The following is a 20,871-nucleotide window of genomic DNA, read 5'->3' as shown; positions in this document are numbered from 1 at the left end:
AAATGAAGTGGCCATGGGAACATAGTGCACCCCCATGGTTTCTAAATTTGTGCCATTCCAAAATACCTTTTTTTTTTTCTTTAGCAGCCAGTTGACAATGAAGTAGGGAAAGGTCAATTTAGCAGAATCAGCACCTTAATTAATATCATTACCACCTGGGTCTGCTGTGAAAAAATGGTCCTTCGGCTCATATCCGTATCACAGGTTTGGGCCAAATCGGTGTTTTGTATTTTAAACGCATCTCCTGACTTCCAGTTGAGTTGCGGAAATTGGACCTGGGACAAATCTGTAAACCGGTGATAAAACAGCATTGCTAGCAGAGCTGAAACCTGTATCAGGAGCAGACCTGGCCCACAGTCAGATACCGTATGTCCGCTACAGACGGATCTAATGGCTTTTATGCGGATCCGGCCCAAAGGAAATTGCTATCTGGGTTGTTTGACATTATGGTGGTAATGAATTTCCAAATGGACATGCTAAATGTTACTGTTTATGTGTGTATGTAGGTAGCTAGACATCATAGTAATGCAAAAACGCTTTGCATTGCAAAATGCATTTTGTTTTTCAAAAAATCTTTCTCTTTCAACAGTTCATATGTTATCTTTAACCTATTTTCAATTATAGGGTTAACATGATTTGTAAATCATAACATCTGATATTAGATATGATGTATTTTAGAAATGCATATGTGATTGGAAGCCAATAAAGGTAGTTAGACACCATAGTATTACAAGAAAGGTCTGAAGTTTCCACTCACTGTCAATTACATGTGCAGTACCCTAACACCAAGGTAATGATTTGTCCTTTTTTGGTCATTCAAACATGTAGATTTTCATTCACATAATTACTAGGTTGTTGCCTTTTCTAACCAGTAGGTGGCAGTCCAGGATAAGAAATAGAACGTTGAGAAGAAAAAGACATAATTGAACAGCAGGAAAAATCGGGGGGAAAGATACACTACGCCCATGACATTTTAAAGAATGACAGTGTAAACGTTTGCAAGTTAAAACGGTATGTAAGTCAGTAGGCCTACATCGATGTTTGGTGGCTATAAGTCTTGTCAGGGATTTGACAGGCTAGAAGTTTGCGATTTATAAGGCTACCGCAACAAATATTTATAGGTAAGACAGTAGCCTACGATGTTTTGGTGGCTAGCTGGGTAGTTCTGTATTTCAGCAGAATTAACAGGCTAGAAGTTGGTATTTTATCTTAGGTAATGTCATGTATGAAAACTACATTGAAATGTAGAGGCAATAGGCTACCGACAATATGGCGACGGCGGTCATGTCATGTCATCAGTGTGCTAACTCGTAGCCTACCTCCGTATTGCGTTGCATTGTTCGTTCAGCATGATGCGAACTTCTGAGTTTCTACTCAGATTAGTTGCATTGAGGTGATACCAGAGCACGGCTACCTATTACACATTCTCTGGTGATATTTCAGACTTGACGAACTCCCATGGTCGGCAACGGGAATTCCTTACTGCAGAAATAATAGCCTAGATTGATGCTCCCGTCAGCGTCTGCCTCCTTCAATCATTGATAGCCAGACTGCACTGTGTCAAAATGTCACTTTGAAAATGTGATTAATCAGCTTTTTTTTTTTACGCATTAATATTTCTATGATCAATTAATCAACATGAACGTGTTATTTTGACAGTTATAACTACTGCAATACACCAATCTGTTACAGTGTTGCACTGAATGGAGAGATGGCCGTGGTGGTCAATGCATGCCATGTCCAACTACAGAAAAAGGAAGTTTGAAGGGGGGAAAAAAATCACAAAATAAAAATCACATACTCTTTTTTGTTATGGCATAAAAAACAATGAAACAAATAAAATGACAACAGGTTCATTAAATCTCCTTTCAAAATCTTTATTTAGACATTTAAAAGTCAGAAACACATTTTATTTACATATTTCATATAAGTCAGAAAAACAAGCATGTAAACACACATAAAAACACTGACACCTCAGATCAGCAAATAATTTTTCAAAGATAATTCAGCAAATAACTAAACTTTAGGGAGAACAGAATACATCATATTGTTGTTGTTGAAAACATTCTCATAATCCACACATTCATTTTAGGGAAAGAGCATAATATAAAGAAAGCAATATCAGCATTTGTTTAGTTTCATCAAACGGTAGTCTATAATTGAATATACATACATACATACATACATACATTACACATGTGTATGAACAGGACTGTGTGTGACTGGTGTTCCTGCAGTTCTTTATACAGTCTATGGGCCAAAGCTGGAGCTATTGCCATAGTAACAAGCCCTGCTCCACTGCCAGGGCCACAGATCAACAGAATGGATGTTGCTACGGTTACGTGGTTACTGCGGAATGTTACACAGAGTCTTGACTTGATGAATTTAAGTCTGAATTTTGGCAGTTGGTTAAATAGACACCAGTGTTAAACAAACCACACACACACACACACACACACATTCAACTTCAAAAATATTAGCTTGATGTGTGTGATATGCCAGTGGGCAACATTAAATCTGATGTAATGTAATCTTTACTGTTTGTAAAAGAGCTTCTTGTGCCTACGAGCCTATATTACATTATAGTGTCATACAAACCACACACACACACACACATCTGAAAATGGAGGAGAATGAGAGAGAGAGAGAGAGAGGAAGAGAAGAGAAGGGAGGGGGACAGAGACTGAGGATAGAGAGAGAGAGAGAGAGAAAGGGAGAAAAGGGTGGATGTACCTGTTGGAGGACGAGCTCATGTGATCTTGCGCAGGGACACTGAGGAGCCATAATAAAGCCAAAACCCTGGATAGAGGGGCTCAGTGAATGTGGAGTGGAACGTGTGCAGGTGGGTGAGTGTGTCAGTGGAGACGCTGTAGAAGGACAGAGTGCCGGCCGGCCAGTCCAGGTAAACTCCTACTGTTCTGGAGCGGGAGGAGGGGGCAGGTATGCCAGTGTGTTCATTATTGTGCAGGACAGAGTAACTGAGACCAGAGCAGTCCAGACTCCAGGACTTGGCATTCCGTCCCATTATGACGTCATCACTGACCCCTTTCCTCTCGATGCTTTTATAGGCCACAGATATACGAGCTCCACCACCAGATATAACAGCTCCATCATCAACACTCCACTCAGCCTCCCAGTAGCAGCGTCCAGTCAGACCCTCTCTACACAACACCTGCCATGTGGAGTCAAATCTCTCTGGGTGTTCAGGATACGGCTGCTGCTTCTTCACACGTGTCACCTTTCTGTTCCCCTCAGAGAGAGAGAGATTTCTGTCTGCTGTGTTTGGGTCCAGTGTGAGATCACAGGCATCTGCAGACAAGAGGAGAGGAGAGAACATGAGAACACACACACACACATACAGAGATAACATGAGAACACACACACATACACACACAGAGAGAGAACAGTACAAGAACATGAGAACACACACACACACACAGATTGAGAGAACATGAGAACACACACACACAGAGAACATGAGAACACACACACACTCACATACAGAGAGAGAACAGTACAAACACAAACACCACTACCAGTACACACAGACACACACACTCATACATACCCTACCAGCGCGCGCACACACACACACACACACAAACACACCACTCCCTACCAGCGCACGCACACACACACACACCACTACCCTACCAGCACATACACACACACACACACACCACTACCCTACCAGCACATACACACACACCACTACCCTACCAGCGCACACACACAAACACACACCACTACCCTACCAGGCACACACACACAAACACACACACCACTACCCTACCAGCGCACACACACACACACACACCACTACCCTACCAGTGCACACACACACACACACACAAACACACACACACCACTACCCTACCAGCGCACACACACACACACACATCACTACCCTACCTGCACACACACACACCACTACCCTACCAGCAAACACACACACACCACTACCCCACCAGCACACACACACAGACACACACCACTACCCTACCAGCACAAACACACACACAAACACCACTACCCTACAAGCACACACACATACAAAGAGAGAACAGTACAAACACACACACCACTACCAGTACACACAGACACACACACACACACTCATACATACCCTACCAGCGCACACAGACACACACACACACAAACACCACTACCCTACCAGTACACATACACACACACACCACTACCCTACCAGCACACGCACACACACACACACACACATACACACCACTATCCTACCAGCACACACACACACCACTACCCTACCAACACACACACACACACCGCTACCCTACCAACACACACACACACACCGCTACCCTACCAACACACACACACACACATACACACCACTACCCTACCAGCACAAACACACACACACACCACTACCCTACCAGCACACACACACACCACTACCCTGCCAGCACACACACACACACACACACACACAAACACAAACACACCTACCCTACCAACACACACACACACACACACACCACTACCCTACCAGCACACACACACACACACACACACCACTACCCTACCAGCACACACACACACACATAACTGCCCTACCAGCACACACACACATACACACCACTACCCTACCAGCACAAACACACACACCACTACCCTACCAGCACACACACACTTACACACACACACCACTACCCTACCAGCACAAACACACACACCCATACACACCACTACCCTACACACACACAAACCACTGTTGTACCAGCACACACAAACACACACACACACACAACTACCCTAGCAGTACACCAACACACACACCACTACCCTACCAGTAAACACACACACAAACACACACCATTACCCTACCAGCACAAACACACACACACAACACTACCCTACCAGCACAAACACACACACACACATACCACTACCCTATGCACACACACACAAACCACTGCCCTACCAGCACACACACACACACACACAGACACCACTAAACCTGCCAGCACACACACACACAAACACAAACACACCTACCCTACCAACACACACACCACTACCCGCAGACATGAGGAGAGGAGAGAACATGAGAACACACACACACAGAGAACATGAGAACACACACACACATACAGAGAGAGAACATGAGAACACATACACACATACACAGAGAGAGAACATGAAAACACACACACACACACACACACACACACACCAAATCAACACAAACACACACACAGGCATCTGCAGACGAGAGGAGAGAACATGAGAACACACACACACACACACACACACACACACAGAGATAGAACATGAGAACACACACATATACAGAGAGAGAGAGAAACATGACAACACACACACACTTCTGCTCAGATCACACAGACGTCTGCTAACATCACACATCACACACACTAGACACAGACATAAACACACACACCCTCTCACACAGAAACAGAAACACACACACACACACTTCTGTTCACATCACACACACACACTCCTGCTCACATCACACACACACACACTTCTGCTCACATCACACACACACACCACTACCCTACCAGCACACACACACACACATACACACTACTACCCTACCAGCACACACACACACACACACACACCACTACCCTACCAGCACACACACACACACCACTACCCTACCAGCACACAAACAGACCACTACCCTACCAGCACACACACACACACACACCACTACCCTACCAGCACAAACACACACACACCACTACCCTGCCAGCACAAACACACACACACACACCACTACCCTACCCACACACACACAAACCACTGCCGTACCAGCACACACACACACATACCACTACCCTACCAGCACACTAACACACACATACACACAGACACACACCACTACCCTACCAGCACACACACACACACACACCACTACCCTACCGGCACACACACCCACCACTACCCTACCAGCACACCCACCCACACACACACAAACACACACACACCACTACCCTACCAGCACACACACACACACACACACACACACCACTACCCTACTAGCACACCCACCCACCCACACACACACACAAACACACACACACACACCAGCACAAACACACACACCCATACACACCACTACTCTACCCACACACACACAAACCACTGCCGTACCAGCACACACACACACACTCATACATACCCTACCAGGATACACACACACAACTACCCTACCAGTACACCCACACACACACCACTACCCTACCAGCATACACACACACACCACTACCCTACCATCTCACACACACACACACACACACACACACACACAAACACCACTACCCTGCACACATGAGGAGAGGAGAGAACATGAGAACACACACACATCCACACACACATACACAGAGAGAACATGAGAACACACACACATCCACACACACATACACAGAGAGAACATGAGAACACACACACATACAGAGAGAGAACAAGAGAAGACACACACACACACAGAGAGGGAACATGAAAACACACACACACACACCAAATCAACACAAACATACACACAGGCATCTGCAGACGAGAGGAGAGAACAGAGACACACATACACACGCACACATACAGAGATAGAACATGAGAACACACACACATATACAGAGAGAGAGAAACATGACAACACACACACACTTCTGCTCACATCACACACACGTCTGCTAACATCACACATCACACACTAGACACAGACATAAACACACACCCTCTCACACAGAAACAGAAACACACACACACTTCTGTTCACATCACACACATCACACACACTCCTGCTCACATCACACACACACACACACACACTCCTGCTCACATCACACACACACATTTCTGGTCACATCACACACACACATCCGCTCACACACACATACACTTCTGCTTCTATCACACACACACACTTCTACTCACATCACATCACACACTCTATCTAATTCAATCTAATTGCGATTTTTCTCACCAATATTGCGATTGCGATATGCGATTATTTTTAAGCTCTTTATCTTCTGTCTTATTCAACAAAGACAAGCAATATATTATTCTATAGACCAACACAAAATTAGATAAGTTAAACATAAACTGTTCTTTCCTGGAGCCCATGCCTATGTTATGATGGCATTAGGTCATTGAATAAGATTGATGAATAAAACATTTTGTATTATTTAATCACATTAGTAGACCTATATTTGTTGAACTTCCAGCCTTGTAAACATTTATTGATTCTGATACGTTTCTATTTCATGTAGATATGATCTTCTTTCGTTAGTTAACAAATAGGTCTACATGTAGTGGGACTGACACGGCTTCTCCTTGTCCTGTGGCACACACACACACACACACCACACACACACACACACAGACCCACACACACACACCACACACACACACACACACACACACACACACACACAGACCCACTCCTCTCCTCTGTAGGCTACTTGCACGTGAATCGGAACAAACTACTGTAGATTGTTGTAGCGCAAATAAATGCGGCCGAATGACCGTTCGGCTCGGTTTTAACTAAAGGTTAGCATCATCAACACCACAGCGCAATACGCATGCATGCAAATGAACTAGTTTGTTCATATCACAACAAAGCCAATCGGGGAGACAAAACTCTTTAAACAGGCAAAGTTAGCAGCAGTTAGCAGCATGTATGTAGCCTAGACCCTTAGCTGGTAAGCTAATGTTAGAACAGCTGAGTTTTTGGTGGTTAGCTGTGTCAACTACTTGCGGATAACGCAAATGCCCCCACTGTCACTGTACTCCAGTAAACAAAGTCCCCAGTGCACAGGTCAATGGCTGCTGTGCAGCCTAAACAGTCGTGGAGTTTTAATCGTCAGCTGGACAAGTGAACGAAGTTACCAGTCAGAGTAGCAGCACAGGGGAATTATGAACTAGAACCAGGGACATGGCAGGCTCGAGCAAAAGGTAATGAAGAGGTTTATTTTTAACCAAAGTAGCTCTACTGATCAGACCTTTCTTGACACTGTTAGCTGGTCCTCTTGTTTAAATTTTTTGCTTCTTCAGTGGTCGGTGTGAAGAGTCGGTGGCGCGTCGGCAAGCGCAAGTATAAATGCGTTTTGGTGACGTCACATATTACGAAGCGTAATCGCAGCCTTTGCGGTTTAAAAATCGCGTTTCATCATATCGCGATATTATCGCAAATGCAATAAATCGTTCAGCCCTACACTTCTCACACACATACTTCTGCTCCTATCACACACACACATACACACACACACTTCTGCTCACATCACACACACACACACACTTCTGCTCCTATCACACACACAGACATATACACACACACTTCTCACACACTTCTGCTCACATCACACACACACACACACTTCTCGCACACACACTTCTGCTCACATCACACACACACACATTTCTACTCACATCTCATCACACACTCACTTCTGCTCCCATCACACACACACACACACACACATTTCTACTCACATCTCATCACACACACACACACTTCTCACATACACACTCACACACACACACTTCTACTCACATCACATCACACACTTTTCACATTAACACGTACACAAACACACATCTGCTCACATCACACACACACACAGACACACATTTCTGGTCACCTCACACACACAGACACACTAAACACACACACAAAATAGTTACACACTGTACACAATACTGTAACATACACACACACAAACATTCATTCACACAGGTTAGCAAACCTTGCTATCACACACACACACACACACACTTCTGCTCACATCACACACACACACACACACACACTTCCGCTCACACAGAAACACACACATACTTCTGCTCACATCACACACACACACTTTCAAGCACACCATACTATAACACCCACACAGAATATTTTGTGGCATGTCATGTTTTACCAAATACACACACACAGCTACAAGACTCCCATACACACATTCAAGCTAAAACATGTGAATGATCACAAATACTAAATAAACAATTAACTTACATTTCAGCAAACGTGGTCGTGCTCTGTCTAAAGAAGCGTGGTCAGTTCTGTAAGAAAAACTAAATGTCACACACGGTCAGTTCTGAAAAACAAAATGTCACACACACGTACCATTTGACAGATCTCAACGCTGCTCTTTTTCTGTTTGTGCCACCTGTGAAATGTGATTTATTATCCCACAGAAAATAGCCTGCTGCCGTACATGTTTTTCCTGATATAAAGTAATGAAGTAAATCTCTTTCCAGCTGTCTTTATCGCATACAAAGGCATCCAAGGTGACGCCTCAAGACCCCTCTAGTTCTCAGGAGACAATCATGAAGTAAAATGCCCCGACACTGTCTGTCCTGTACTTAGATTACAGTTAGTGAGCAACCTGAGGACTCCCTTTGAATAACAAATGCACATTCCAGCAGTGAAACTCCATTATTTAATGCATGATCAGGGACCACCAGCAACATCTTCACAGTCCAACCCTGAATTAATGATCGTTTGTTGTACCACTTTCTTTGGTTACTGACATATTGTCACATACAGCAAACATCACCTCACCATCTGCTAGCTGCCTGAATACACTTTAAAAAAAACACGGTCTCTTAGGACAGCCACAAAAACGGCAACTAAAACAGACTAGTCCAACCTGGACCATGAAACATAAGCTGTTCCAGCCAATCACCGACAACACCTTCAGGAGGAGTTTCACAGGAGGGAGAGGCGAGGTAGCTCTCTGTTTTGTTTGAACTTCAACAGAAGTGACATTACCCAACATTGCTTAGAGTACCTTTAACTTGGTTAAATTTGAGCTACTTCATAGGTGTCCTGATATACAGAATTAATAGCCTCTCTGTCAGACAATCAGAAAATAGCATTTCTTGTCTGCCGGGGATAAACTGTTCCCTGTCTGTCTGCTCATCTCCTTGTCTTTCTGTTAATCTCACAGCCTGGAATCTGAGAGGCATTCAAATTCAACAAACAGTGGTAAATGTTATCACTGAATAGTAAGATTTAATACAATTTGGTGCAAACAGTCCATTTTAACAGTAACTCTTTCCAGCTCCACTGAGTGTTCAGAAATGTTCGCACAGAACTCAAGACAAACAGAAAGCAGAGGTTCCTAAACTTTCAGCTATGTTTGCAACACACCTCTAAACTATCTTTGAACGCATCTCTAAATATTTGCATTGGATTGTGGATGCAGCTATTATAATACACATTTGAAAATAGGCCAGTACACTCGGTATTAAGAAATAACTATGGTCCCCACAATGGAGACAATGTTTAAATACACTAGGGTTTCTTTCTGAACATACCTCAGTATCTCCAGTTTACAGACAGGATCCTCCAGTCTAGCAGATAACAGCTTCATTCCTGATTCTCCAGGATAATTGTAGTTGAGATCCAGTTCTTTTAGATGAGAGGGAAAGGGGGTTGAAACCAGAAAACCACAGCCCTTCTCTGAGATGAGACAATCAGAGAGCCTGAGAGACAGACAGACAGACAGAGAGAGAGAGAGAGAGAGAGAGAGAGAGAGAGAGAGAGAGAATGTCCTTTTCATTGTTTTTACATGCATCAACTGGTGACATTGTGTTAATCTGAAGTTATTTGTTTTGTTTTACAACAGATAGGTCTGGCTAAACTATTTCTTAATTTCTGACTGGACAAGAGACATTCCCTGACTGGCGATATCTAAGGACATCCGCACTTGGACAGTCCGCTTTTTGCTCTGAATTGTCCAGTGTGAGCATCACATTTGACAGCTATTGAGTGAGAAAATGGAGTAAGTAGAATAGGGTGAATGTTCAATTCAGCATATGACATAATATGAACGAGTGGGCTCTGCAAAATCACTGTGTGCACAAGCACATATAGCCTCTCTCAACCTGAACTTGGCTCTCCGGTGTCGCGTTTGGCTCCCCGTGGAGATTGGAACTACTGGAACTATTTTCCGGGCGGATGTTGAATGAAAAAAAATAAATAAATTAGTTAGAAACCGTTAGAAAACACAATTTGATGTCTTTTAACTCAACTAGTTAGAGCTGTTGTATGAAAGCAATATGGCAGAGTGGCGTTGGTAGCAGATATAGCCATGGCTGTGATTACCTGCAGCACAAGGCCGAATAAAAGCCATGGCATTATGTGCTACCAACGCCCCTCTCACTTGTGCCATATTGCTTCATCATAAACTAATATGACAGAGATTTGATCAGTTCACACATTTTAAGACTCACAAATAAGCTCAAAAGTAGAATGATATCAGGGTAGGATGTCAATTGCTACTTTTTCCATTTTGCTGACCAGTTGATGTTCCATTGTTATGTTGTCATGGTTCTTCTAACTAATGAGGACATTTCAGACAAAGATACAAAGACTACAAAGAAACGTCTGCACCCACCTTAATGTTTGTATTGTGCAGTTGGAACTGGACAGTCCCTTAGAGAGAAGCTGAACTCCAAAATCCCCAAGGTCATTGTCACTCAAGTCCAGCTGTTGCAGGGAGTTTGGTGACTGTAGGACTGAAGCCACAATCTCACAAGACGTATCTGCGAGTTTACAATCAGCAAGCCTGCATAAGAACACAACAAAAGATAACATGAATAAATGGAAGATATACTGTTTACACAATGCCCTGATCAATAAAAATCAAGAACAGAACATCAGATCAGATCACTACTGTCCACCACTGTCATATCACTACTCTGGTCAGCAGCTAGTCAAAGAATTCACTTGCACTAATTTAATATAGATTGTCCCCATGTAACCTGCGTTGTGTTGAACCTGCGCGATTCAGCCCTGCACACGCCCGGACTCGAACCCGCGAACAGCAGCACCTCGGATCGGGAGGCGAGCGCGCTAACAATTGAGCCAATAGCCCAGGCTACTGGCTGCATTCCAGCAGCACTCTTGAGACGTCGGGTAGTGAGGTTTACCAACGTTCCACAAGCACAGCTAAGCTAGCTCACATGTTGTCTCTAACCCTCAAAGAGGTTAGATGCTTAGGTGCTATTCAGGATATGAGCTCATGAATAAGCCTACACATTGATACATTTTAGAATTTAGGGAAGGCTTGTTAAAAAATGGTATTTTATATTATAGCCCAGTGTTTCCTCTATGTTTATTTCAGCATGGCGGCCCCCCACGGTTTAATTAATACCGCCATGGTATCAGAATCAGGGCAGACGCACATTTGCTTTTTAAATAATCTTGTGACATATCCTCCCCTGCTGGCTGCCGCTCACATTGCAATTTAACAATAAGTAGCCTAAACTAGTCAGAGGTTATTATGGCCTGTCCAGTTTCAGTTCACATTTTCTAAATGATATATATCGTCCTTTTTAATTGGTTATGACATACTGTTGCAAGACCTGTAACATTTCCCTCTCTGTTCTAGTTATCCTGTATCTCCTAGCCTGCCTGTCTTGAGAATCAGAGGTGTTTCAACTTTAGATAGCCTACTCTGTCCGTTATCCTGTGTCTCTGTGCAGTTAAGTTAGCGAGGAGCGAGATACACGCTTCACGATGACGGCAAGAAGTTGTTAACAGACGTTCACCAACATGTATAACCCATCAGCAATCTATTTAAAATAACACCTATTTGAAGTACCATTCATGATATGTTGTCAAACATTTAAGTTGTGGGAAGTACATAGCTTAAATGGTGTCTCTTTCGTCCCCCATGCATGTTACATTCATTCAGGAGAGTCGAATGAAACAAAACGCAAATTCGACTTCTGCTTAACATAGCAAAACTCGAAAGCTTGTCAGACCTCCCGTGCCTAGTGACGGGTTGCTAAGCCACGATTGGCCTGTGGCGGTTTTCGGGTGTGGCTTAGCGAAGGGTGAATTCTGGAGCGAGGACAACCAGGAGTTCCGATTGAGAGGTTGGGGCTCGAGCCGCAGCCGTTGGATCCCCACAGACTCAAACAACAAAGCGGGACGTTGGTCGTTGGGCACCAGACTTAAAAACAGCAGATCTAACGTTAACGTTAGCTACCCTCTGATACAATTCCTCAAAGCCTGGCAAGAAGATTAAATAATTTTCTTAAAGTCTTAACAGCAAAGCGAGGCACAGCAGAATTATTGACGACGTGCTGTGGTTTACTCTTGTTGAACTAACGTTAAGTTAAGGCTAACGTTAACATTAACCTTTTTTTATGTGAAACACTAACATTGGACAACATTCACAGAGGCGAACCGTATACACTGCCATTAAAAACAAAACACTTCAAAAAATTGATAAAACAGTATAAACAAGTTACATCTATTACAAAGGTAACTTTTCTAATCAGTCTAAAATTAACACCAGATGGTCGACTAGAAACTAGCACGTTAACGTTAGCACTATCTAGCTGTTAATTAGCTCCAACATCCTTTCCCCAGTTTTCCGAAATACCTCATGTATCGTAACACCCCCAATTATCACCACTTTTGTTCAGAAATTCTAAAACAACGATGTTTTTTAACACTTCAAAATAACATTTACTAGCAAATGAACCTTACATTTTTCAGTAGCCATAGTTGTGTAGATTTGAACAAAATCTGGTTTGGTTCCTAACTGGAGCATTTACTGCCTGAAATATCCGATTTTGTTTACCACACTCGGGAGTTATAGTGCTGGCCTGATGGGTCGCCTATTTACACCGTTTCAACGGCACATGGACGGTTAGACCGAGAATTCTCGTCGTGAAATTAAAATTCCACTGGAGCTCCAAGCGGTTGTGTACACGCAGCCTTACAACACTGTTTACAGCTCCTCGAGTCACGGTAAAATGTCATTTTTGGTACATAGCTAATTTAGATACACCTATGTTGTGCGTGGTTGCGTTTCTATAGGAGTCCGCTGTCTTGGTTTGTATAGAAATGGATATTAAGTGACACATACACGCAAGACGGTGGAAATACGGGACCGGTGGAAATAGGGGGAGTTACGATATTGATTAGCCCAAGAACTTAAAAAGTACTGAAAGTAAAGGAAAACGAGTTCAGATGCCTAGAAGCTACCTGGCGAGAAGGTTCGCGAATTTTCTTGAAGTCTTAAGGTTAACAGCAAAATGAGGCACAGCAGAGCTGTTGACTACTCACTGACTTTAACGGCTGCGGCTGCGCTGCAGTATATATTCCAAGAGTGACGTGATAGTAACGAACTGACTGTATCTCTCGCGCCAGATTACATTACATTTAGATAAAAAAGAGAGGAAAGGATTAATAGGAGAAAACAAATATATAAAATAGTAATAGTAATATAATATAATGTATATGGATAATATATGATGTAACGGAGTAGAATAGTTGCTAGTTAAATTATTACTAAAAGTGAGGCAACTATAAGCCATCTAGCAGTAAGGAACAGTGTGACCTGGGTTGCATTTAGGCTACACACCTAATGTATGGAAGCATATATGTTGCATAATTCAAATGAGATTGAGAATGCAACCTGCAATTCTAAAAGACATTACATTATGCAATTTAATATCGCAATTTGCAATAATTTCCAACAAATTGTATTTTAATCTGCAAAGAGTGACAATGCAATCCTAAAATCAATTTGAATAATTTTGGTTAAAAAATAGAATAAACATGGATTGAATTGCATTCCATTTTGCCATGGTATTTCAGTCTCAAAATTCAAATGGCAATTCATTTTGCATTTCAATTTTCAATATTCAGTTTCATCATTTAACTGTCAATTTGTTTTGCAATTTAATATTCAAAGTGCAATATAGGATTGCATTTTGAAAACATATTTGGCAAAACTGACAATGCCAGCCTGAAAACATTTTTGGATTATTTTGGGCAAAACGTTTTGCCATCTGGCATTTTATTCAAATGGAAAATAAATAGCGCCCCCCTGTGATTGCAAATATGAATTGCAAAATGAATTGCCATTTGAATTGCATAATGAATTGGCAATTGCATAATGTAATATAATTTAATTTGAATTATGCAACATATATGGTTCCATACTAATGTAGACTGGAGTTGGATAACGGTAAGTGGGTCAACTTCGGAGGTCTGGGATAAACCATGTTTTTTTTAGACTTCCAAGTACATGTGTCTCGTATTTTGTCATGCAATGTTATAATGATTTCAGTTAACTATTTTGAGTTCAGTTGATGATTAAATGCCTTTTGTAAAGTTAGAGACTTGCAATGAAGCATGTTTTTATGTGAATTAGCATGCTAACGGTCACCTGTTTTACATGTTATATACATGTAGATGTCCCGAGATCTATGCTGTAACCCCATGATCCCACGTTGTCATACTGTATTGAGGTAATATTCTAGAATGTTCTTATGTTGTGTCTATGGTTTTATCGTCATGTTGTTCTCTATCCGCAAGCTGCCATATTATTTCAGATAAACAGTTTCTGCATTTGCAACACTCAAGCTGAGTTTGTAGTGATAAACGTGTCCTCATTCTGTTATTTCAATATAACTAGTGCAGTACCCGTTCAAACATGCCATTTCTGTAGAAAACCAGCACACTTACATGTCCGCAGGTAGGCTACACCTGCTTACAAATAGTACGGTAGGGAAAAACATCATTCCTAAGCATTCAATACTTAATATTATATTATACTATATTAGCCTATGGTTAATGTGCAGTAAGCAGAATTTAGACTGCATGTGACATTTTTACAGATCAAAATGACATAACTGACTTAACTTCCTGATAGAGAAGACAAACCATTTTGTGGAATGATGCATCATCCTATGAAATTTGCAACAATGTGACTCAACAATCTCTATAGCCTATCGTTTCCCAACTTTGGGGTTGGGACCCCATGTGGGGTCGCCTGAAATTCAAATGGGGTCGCCTGAGATACTGTGTATCTTAAAATTGACCAGTACATTACATTAAAATACACATACATTAAAATAAAAAAAATATTAAAAACCATGATATTCAAGTTAAGTTACGGATCCTGCATTATAATCTAGCTAAGTAAAAATAAACTTAGACAGGCCGCATGAGACATTTGATTGACGGAATTTGATTTGGAATTTGACGGCTTGATCAATGTTCGAAATAAAATAGCAAAACAACCAGGCGTGCAAAGACATTTGGGGAAAATTGAGGAACCGATCTCGTCAGGCACGTGCAGAGAAGGGGGGCTACAGGGGCTCTAGCACCTGCCCTTTTGCCCCTTTGATCATTTATTTCAATAAATTTGACAATTTTAAGCTTGACCTACCACTTTCATAGAGCGATGAGGGACAGGTGGGGCTTGAAAATGCCCCCTAGATCAAAGTGGGTAATGAAAGAAAATGTTTGAGAACCACTGCCACAAAGTAATGAAATATGTGTGGCAGGGCATCTTTAATGTTTTGTACTGTCAGGCTACATCAGCAGTAGACAGCAGTGATTGCAACATTATTTAGTCACTAGTTAGCGCAGTCTCTCCATCAGAAACTCACCATGCCTTTCTGCAGCACCTCACAGCTGGGAGCAGTCTCCTGCGTCCTTCATCTGATGTGTTGTATTTCTTCAGGTCAAACTCATCCAGCACCTTCTCAGACATCATAAGTATGTGGGCCAGTGCTGAACAGTGGGCAGGAGACAACTTTTGTTTGATGTTCTTTGGTGATGACAAGTATGTCTGAATTTCTTTGTGCATTGAATCATCATTCATTTCAAGTAAGCAGTGGAAAAGATTGATGCATCGTTCAGGAGAGAGACCTTCCCTGTTGAGCTTCTTCATGTACTGACATGTTTCCTTAATACTATCAGAGCTGTTGTGTGTGTTGCTCAGTAGACCTTGCAGAAGTCTGTGATTGCTCTCCACAGAAATACCCATAAGGAAGCGAAGGAAAAGATCCAGGTGTCCGTTCTGGCTCTCCAAAGCCTTATCAACTGCACTCTTAAGTAAAACATGCAAGTTGTCTTGAGGTTTTAATTGTAGTGCTGATTGAAAAGAATATAACATTGATGGATTGAGTTTCCTCCTACGCTTATCACTGAGGAGAGAGTTCAATGCCTCAAGGTTCTTATTCAAATACGAGTGAAACACAAACACAGCTGCCAGAAACTCCTGGACACTCAGATGCACAAAGCAGTAGACCTTCCTCTGGTGAAACAAAGATTCTGTCTTGAAGATCTCAGTGCACATGCCAGAGTACACCGAGGCTTCACTGACATCAATGCCACACTCTTTCAGGTCTTCCTCATAAAACATGAGGTTGCCATTCTCTAGATTCTTGAAAGCCAGTTCTGCCAGCTTCAGTAGTATTTTTTTCTGTGATTCCAAGAGCCTCTTCTTATTTGTTTCTTGTATTTCTTGATATTTCTGATCCTTTCGAGTTGTCTGGATCAACAAGAACTGTATAAACATCTCCGTCAGAGTTGTGGGAATTTCTTGGGTGTTGTCCTGTTTCAGCATCTGCTGAAGTACAGTGGCTGCAATCCAACAGAAGACTGGAATGTGGCACATGATGTGGAGACTTCTGGATGCCTTAATGTGGGAGATGATTCTGTTGGCCTGACTCTCATCATTGATTCTCTTCCTAAAGTACTCTTCCTTCTGTGGGTCATTGAATCCTCGTACTTCTGTTACCTGGTCGATGAACTGTGCAGGAATCTGACTGGCTGCTGCTGGTCGTGAGGTTATCCAGATGAGTGCAGAGGGAAGCAGAGTTCCCTGAATGAGGCTCGTCATCAGAACATCCACTGATGATGTTTGTTTCACATCAGACAACTTACTGTTCTGTTCCAGATCCAGAGTCAACCGACTCTCATCCAAACCGTCAAAGATGAACACAACCTGACAGTCTTTGTATCCTTCACCATCATTCAGCTCCTTCAGCTCAGGGTGGAATTCAAGCAGGAGCCTGTGAAGACTGTACTGATCACCCCTGACTAAATTCAGCATCCGGAAAGAAAGGGGGAACATAAAATCTACATCCTGATTTGCTACTCCATCTGTCCAATCAAGAATGAACTTTTGCACTGAGACTGTTTTTCCAATTCCAGCAACACCTTTGGTCATCACAGTTCTGATGTGCCTCTCCTGTCCAGGTAAGGGCTTGAAGATGTCATTGTAGTTGATTGGTGTGTCTTCTGTGGATTGAGATCTGGATGCTGACTCTACCTGCCAAACCTCATGCTCCTTATTCACCCCTTCACTCTCTCCCTCTGTGATGTAGAGCTCTGTGTAGATCTTATTGAGGAGAATCTCAGCTCCTGGTTTGATGATGCCTTCAGATATGTTCTCAAACCTCCTCTTCAGACTGGCTTTGTGATTCACTATAACTCTTCTCAGGTCCTCATCTGTTTACAAATGACAAGTCAATAAAGACAGTTAGGTCCGGTTGAACTATTTATTAATTTCTGATTGGACGAGATGCATTCCATGAGTTATCACGAGAGGCAATATTTCAGGACATCCTCAGTCGGGCACTTTTATGGCAAGCCGATTGAGCATTTATTCAGATATCTTGATATCAGGCATAATTGTCATGTACATGCAAGCCATTTCTGTCCACTAGTTAACTAGTGAGTCATTTCTGTGTGAACTAGTTAACTAGTGACAGCCAAAATGCTCACTAGTTAACTAGTAAGGCCCAAATTCTCTCTAGTTAACTAGTTCATATGTTTCATATCTTACTAGTTAACTAGTAATGCTCAGCATGTTAACTAGTGGACACTGAAATGTGCACTAGTTAACTAGTTTAAAGACTTCTATATTTTACTAGTCAACTAGTAAGGTACAAAAATGTTTACTAGCTGACTACTGAATGTCAAATTCCCACTTGTTAACATCTATGTAATTTGGCCGGCCGCTTGAGCATTTATTCTGATATCTTGATATCAGGCCAACATGCAAGCCATTTTTGTCAACTAGTTAACTAGTGAGCCATGTTTGTGCACACTAGTTAACTAGTGAACACATATTAGCTTCACTAGTTAACTAGTGAGAGCCAGAAATGTCCACTAGTTAACTAGTAAAGGCCAAAATGCATACCAGTCAGCTAGTTGAAGGCTTTTGTGTCTCACTAGTTAACTAGTGACAGCCAAAAATGTGCACATGTTTACTAGTGAAGGCAAAACTCCTACCTATTAACTAGTTGGAGTAGGTCAATGTCACTAGTTAACTAGTGAACCATAAATGGCTTACTAACTAGCTAGGTGATGGCAGCAGGCTCACTATATTACTAGTTGATGCATCCTTTGTCCAAACTAGTTAACTAGTGAGGTCATAAATGTATACTAGTAAACTAGTTGAAGCCTAAATTCACACTAGTCAGCTAGTGGCGCAGAATTAAAATTAGGAGGCGGAGAACTCTGAAAATTGAGGCTTTCTATTGGCTCCCTATGTCCAAATAGAACATGACAACCAATCACAGCGCAGAATTTCACAAAATCCCACCCACAACATTTGCATGTGGCACACAAGTTAACATGCTGGCCAAAGGAACTTTAACTAGTAAACTAGTGGCTTCAATGTGACACATGTAAACTAGTTAAGGCAGAACTGCTCACTAGTTAACCCTTTAGGCGCCAGAGGTTTTTTTTCGAAACGATACATTTTGACATCTTCATTTCAAAAGGCTATATCTTAAAAGTGATAAGAGATAGAGACTTTCTGTAAATTAGAGAAATATTAAGGATGACCCAAAGTTTATGTAGAGATTAAATGTTTATATCTAATTTGCATATTACGACGTCATATGGTGGCGGCCATCTTGGATTATAGAATTTTCATGAAAAGTCGCATGTTTGAATGATAAAATGCACCACTTCTTTCCCCCCAAAATGTCCCTCACCTTCTGTATGCTATATTGCACAATACTGAATGCTCAGGTAAATAGTAAGTAGTGAACAAACTGTGTAAATCATTACTAATAAATGGCAGAAACAAACCAAATACATGTAGCGGTAGACTGGCCTTTTGCTGTAGAGATTTTCCATTTACTACATACAGTAGGCACTCTGATTCTATGTATGGGGCACATATATATTATTCAGATGACACACAAACACAAGTAGACAAGAGACCTGTTTAGTTCAAAAGCTCATTTGCCATGGCAAGGCACAGATCAGGAGTGAGATGACGAGACAAGACAAGAGACAATGTTAGTATTTTTTTTGTTTTTCTTTTTTTTGTTTTTTTTCTTAGCTGACAAAGACACAAATCACAAGGACATGAACACACAAAAAGGAACACATAGTGTATGTCCTAAATGATCAGGGAAATAGATAACAAATCAACAGTGTAAATCATTACTAATAAATGGCTGACATTTTTTTTTTTTTTTATGTAGCAGGCCTTTTGACGTAGAGATAATGACTCCCTATCCCTATCCATACAGGGCCGGCATTCCCATCATCTTGTGATAGACTATGCATGACCTAATGTGTGGTCAGGTAAACTTTTTTGATGGCATTAGACGATAATCTAATGCAAATACTCGCTGACGTTGACAATATCACTCTGACAAAGTGGCTCACACGCACACTAGCTCCGGTATTTCACGCACTGATTCAATGCGCTGTAGCTAGAAGGTTTTGTTTAAAGCGTGCCCTTTTTTCGACTCGGGGATGACGTATGACATGTCTGCCATCTAGTGGAGTGGAGGTCGAACGAAATATGACACCCTATTTGACTAAATCGGCCGTTTTATTCAGTACCGCATCTTGTCGAGTAAACTCGACTGTGTCGCCTAGAGGGTTAACTAGTAAAGACACAAATGCCCACTAGTTAACTAGTGAGGTCTAAAAAGTGTCACTAGTTTACTAGTGTGCACCAAAACACCCACTAGTGAACTAGTGATGGCAATTTCCATTCGACTAGTTAACTAGTGAGGTGCAAAACGTGTCACTAGTTTACTAGTGTGCTCCAAAACGCCCACTAGTTAACTAGT

At 41.9% G+C, this 20,871-nt stretch overlaps 4 protein-coding genes across 4 annotated transcripts in view; all 4 read right to left on the bottom strand.

Annotated features, from left to right (window-relative positions):
- The window catches only part of LOC121718943 (zinc finger protein 239-like), a 627,858-nt gene that overhangs the window by 10,860 nt on the left and 596,127 nt on the right, over positions 1-20,871 (bottom strand). The window lies entirely within an intron of this gene.
- Positions 1-20,871, bottom strand: part of LOC121718854 (zinc finger protein 665-like) — a 1,212,449-nt gene that overhangs the window by 883,787 nt on the left and 307,791 nt on the right.
- LOC121718796 (NACHT, LRR and PYD domains-containing protein 3-like) overlaps positions 1-20,871 on the bottom strand; it is an 800,724-nt gene that overhangs the window by 524,483 nt on the left and 255,370 nt on the right. Inside the window, exons 4-8 of one of the 2 annotated variants that reach the window (XM_042104007.1) lie at positions 16,429-18,277; positions 11,406-11,576; positions 10,324-10,491; positions 9,017-9,063; positions 2,677-3,309 (exon numbers count right to left, since the gene is read on the bottom strand). In XM_042104007.1, coding sequence (XP_041959941.1) covers positions 2,750-3,309; positions 9,017-9,063; positions 10,324-10,491; positions 11,406-11,576; positions 16,429-18,277 — 2,795 coding nt within the window. In that variant the 3' untranslated portion in view covers positions 2,677-2,749. Of the gene's footprint in view, positions 1-2,676; positions 3,310-9,016; positions 9,064-10,323; positions 10,492-11,405; positions 11,577-16,428; positions 18,278-20,871 lie in introns of those variants that run through there. The other variant, XM_042103998.1, reaches the window with a different exon arrangement.
- LOC121718792 (protein NLRC5-like) overlaps positions 1-20,871 on the bottom strand; it is a 787,595-nt gene that overhangs the window by 609,951 nt on the left and 156,773 nt on the right. The gene's annotated exons all lie outside the window — the stretch shown is intronic.

This window comes from Alosa sapidissima, chromosome 9 (assembly GCF_018492685.1).
Source record: "Alosa sapidissima isolate fAloSap1 chromosome 9, fAloSap1.pri, whole genome shotgun sequence".
Taxonomy (NCBI): Eukaryota; Metazoa; Chordata; class Actinopteri; order Clupeiformes; family Clupeidae; genus Alosa; species Alosa sapidissima.
The sequence above is the reverse complement of the archived record's forward strand: the minus strand, read 5'-3'. Positions and strand labels throughout refer to the sequence as shown.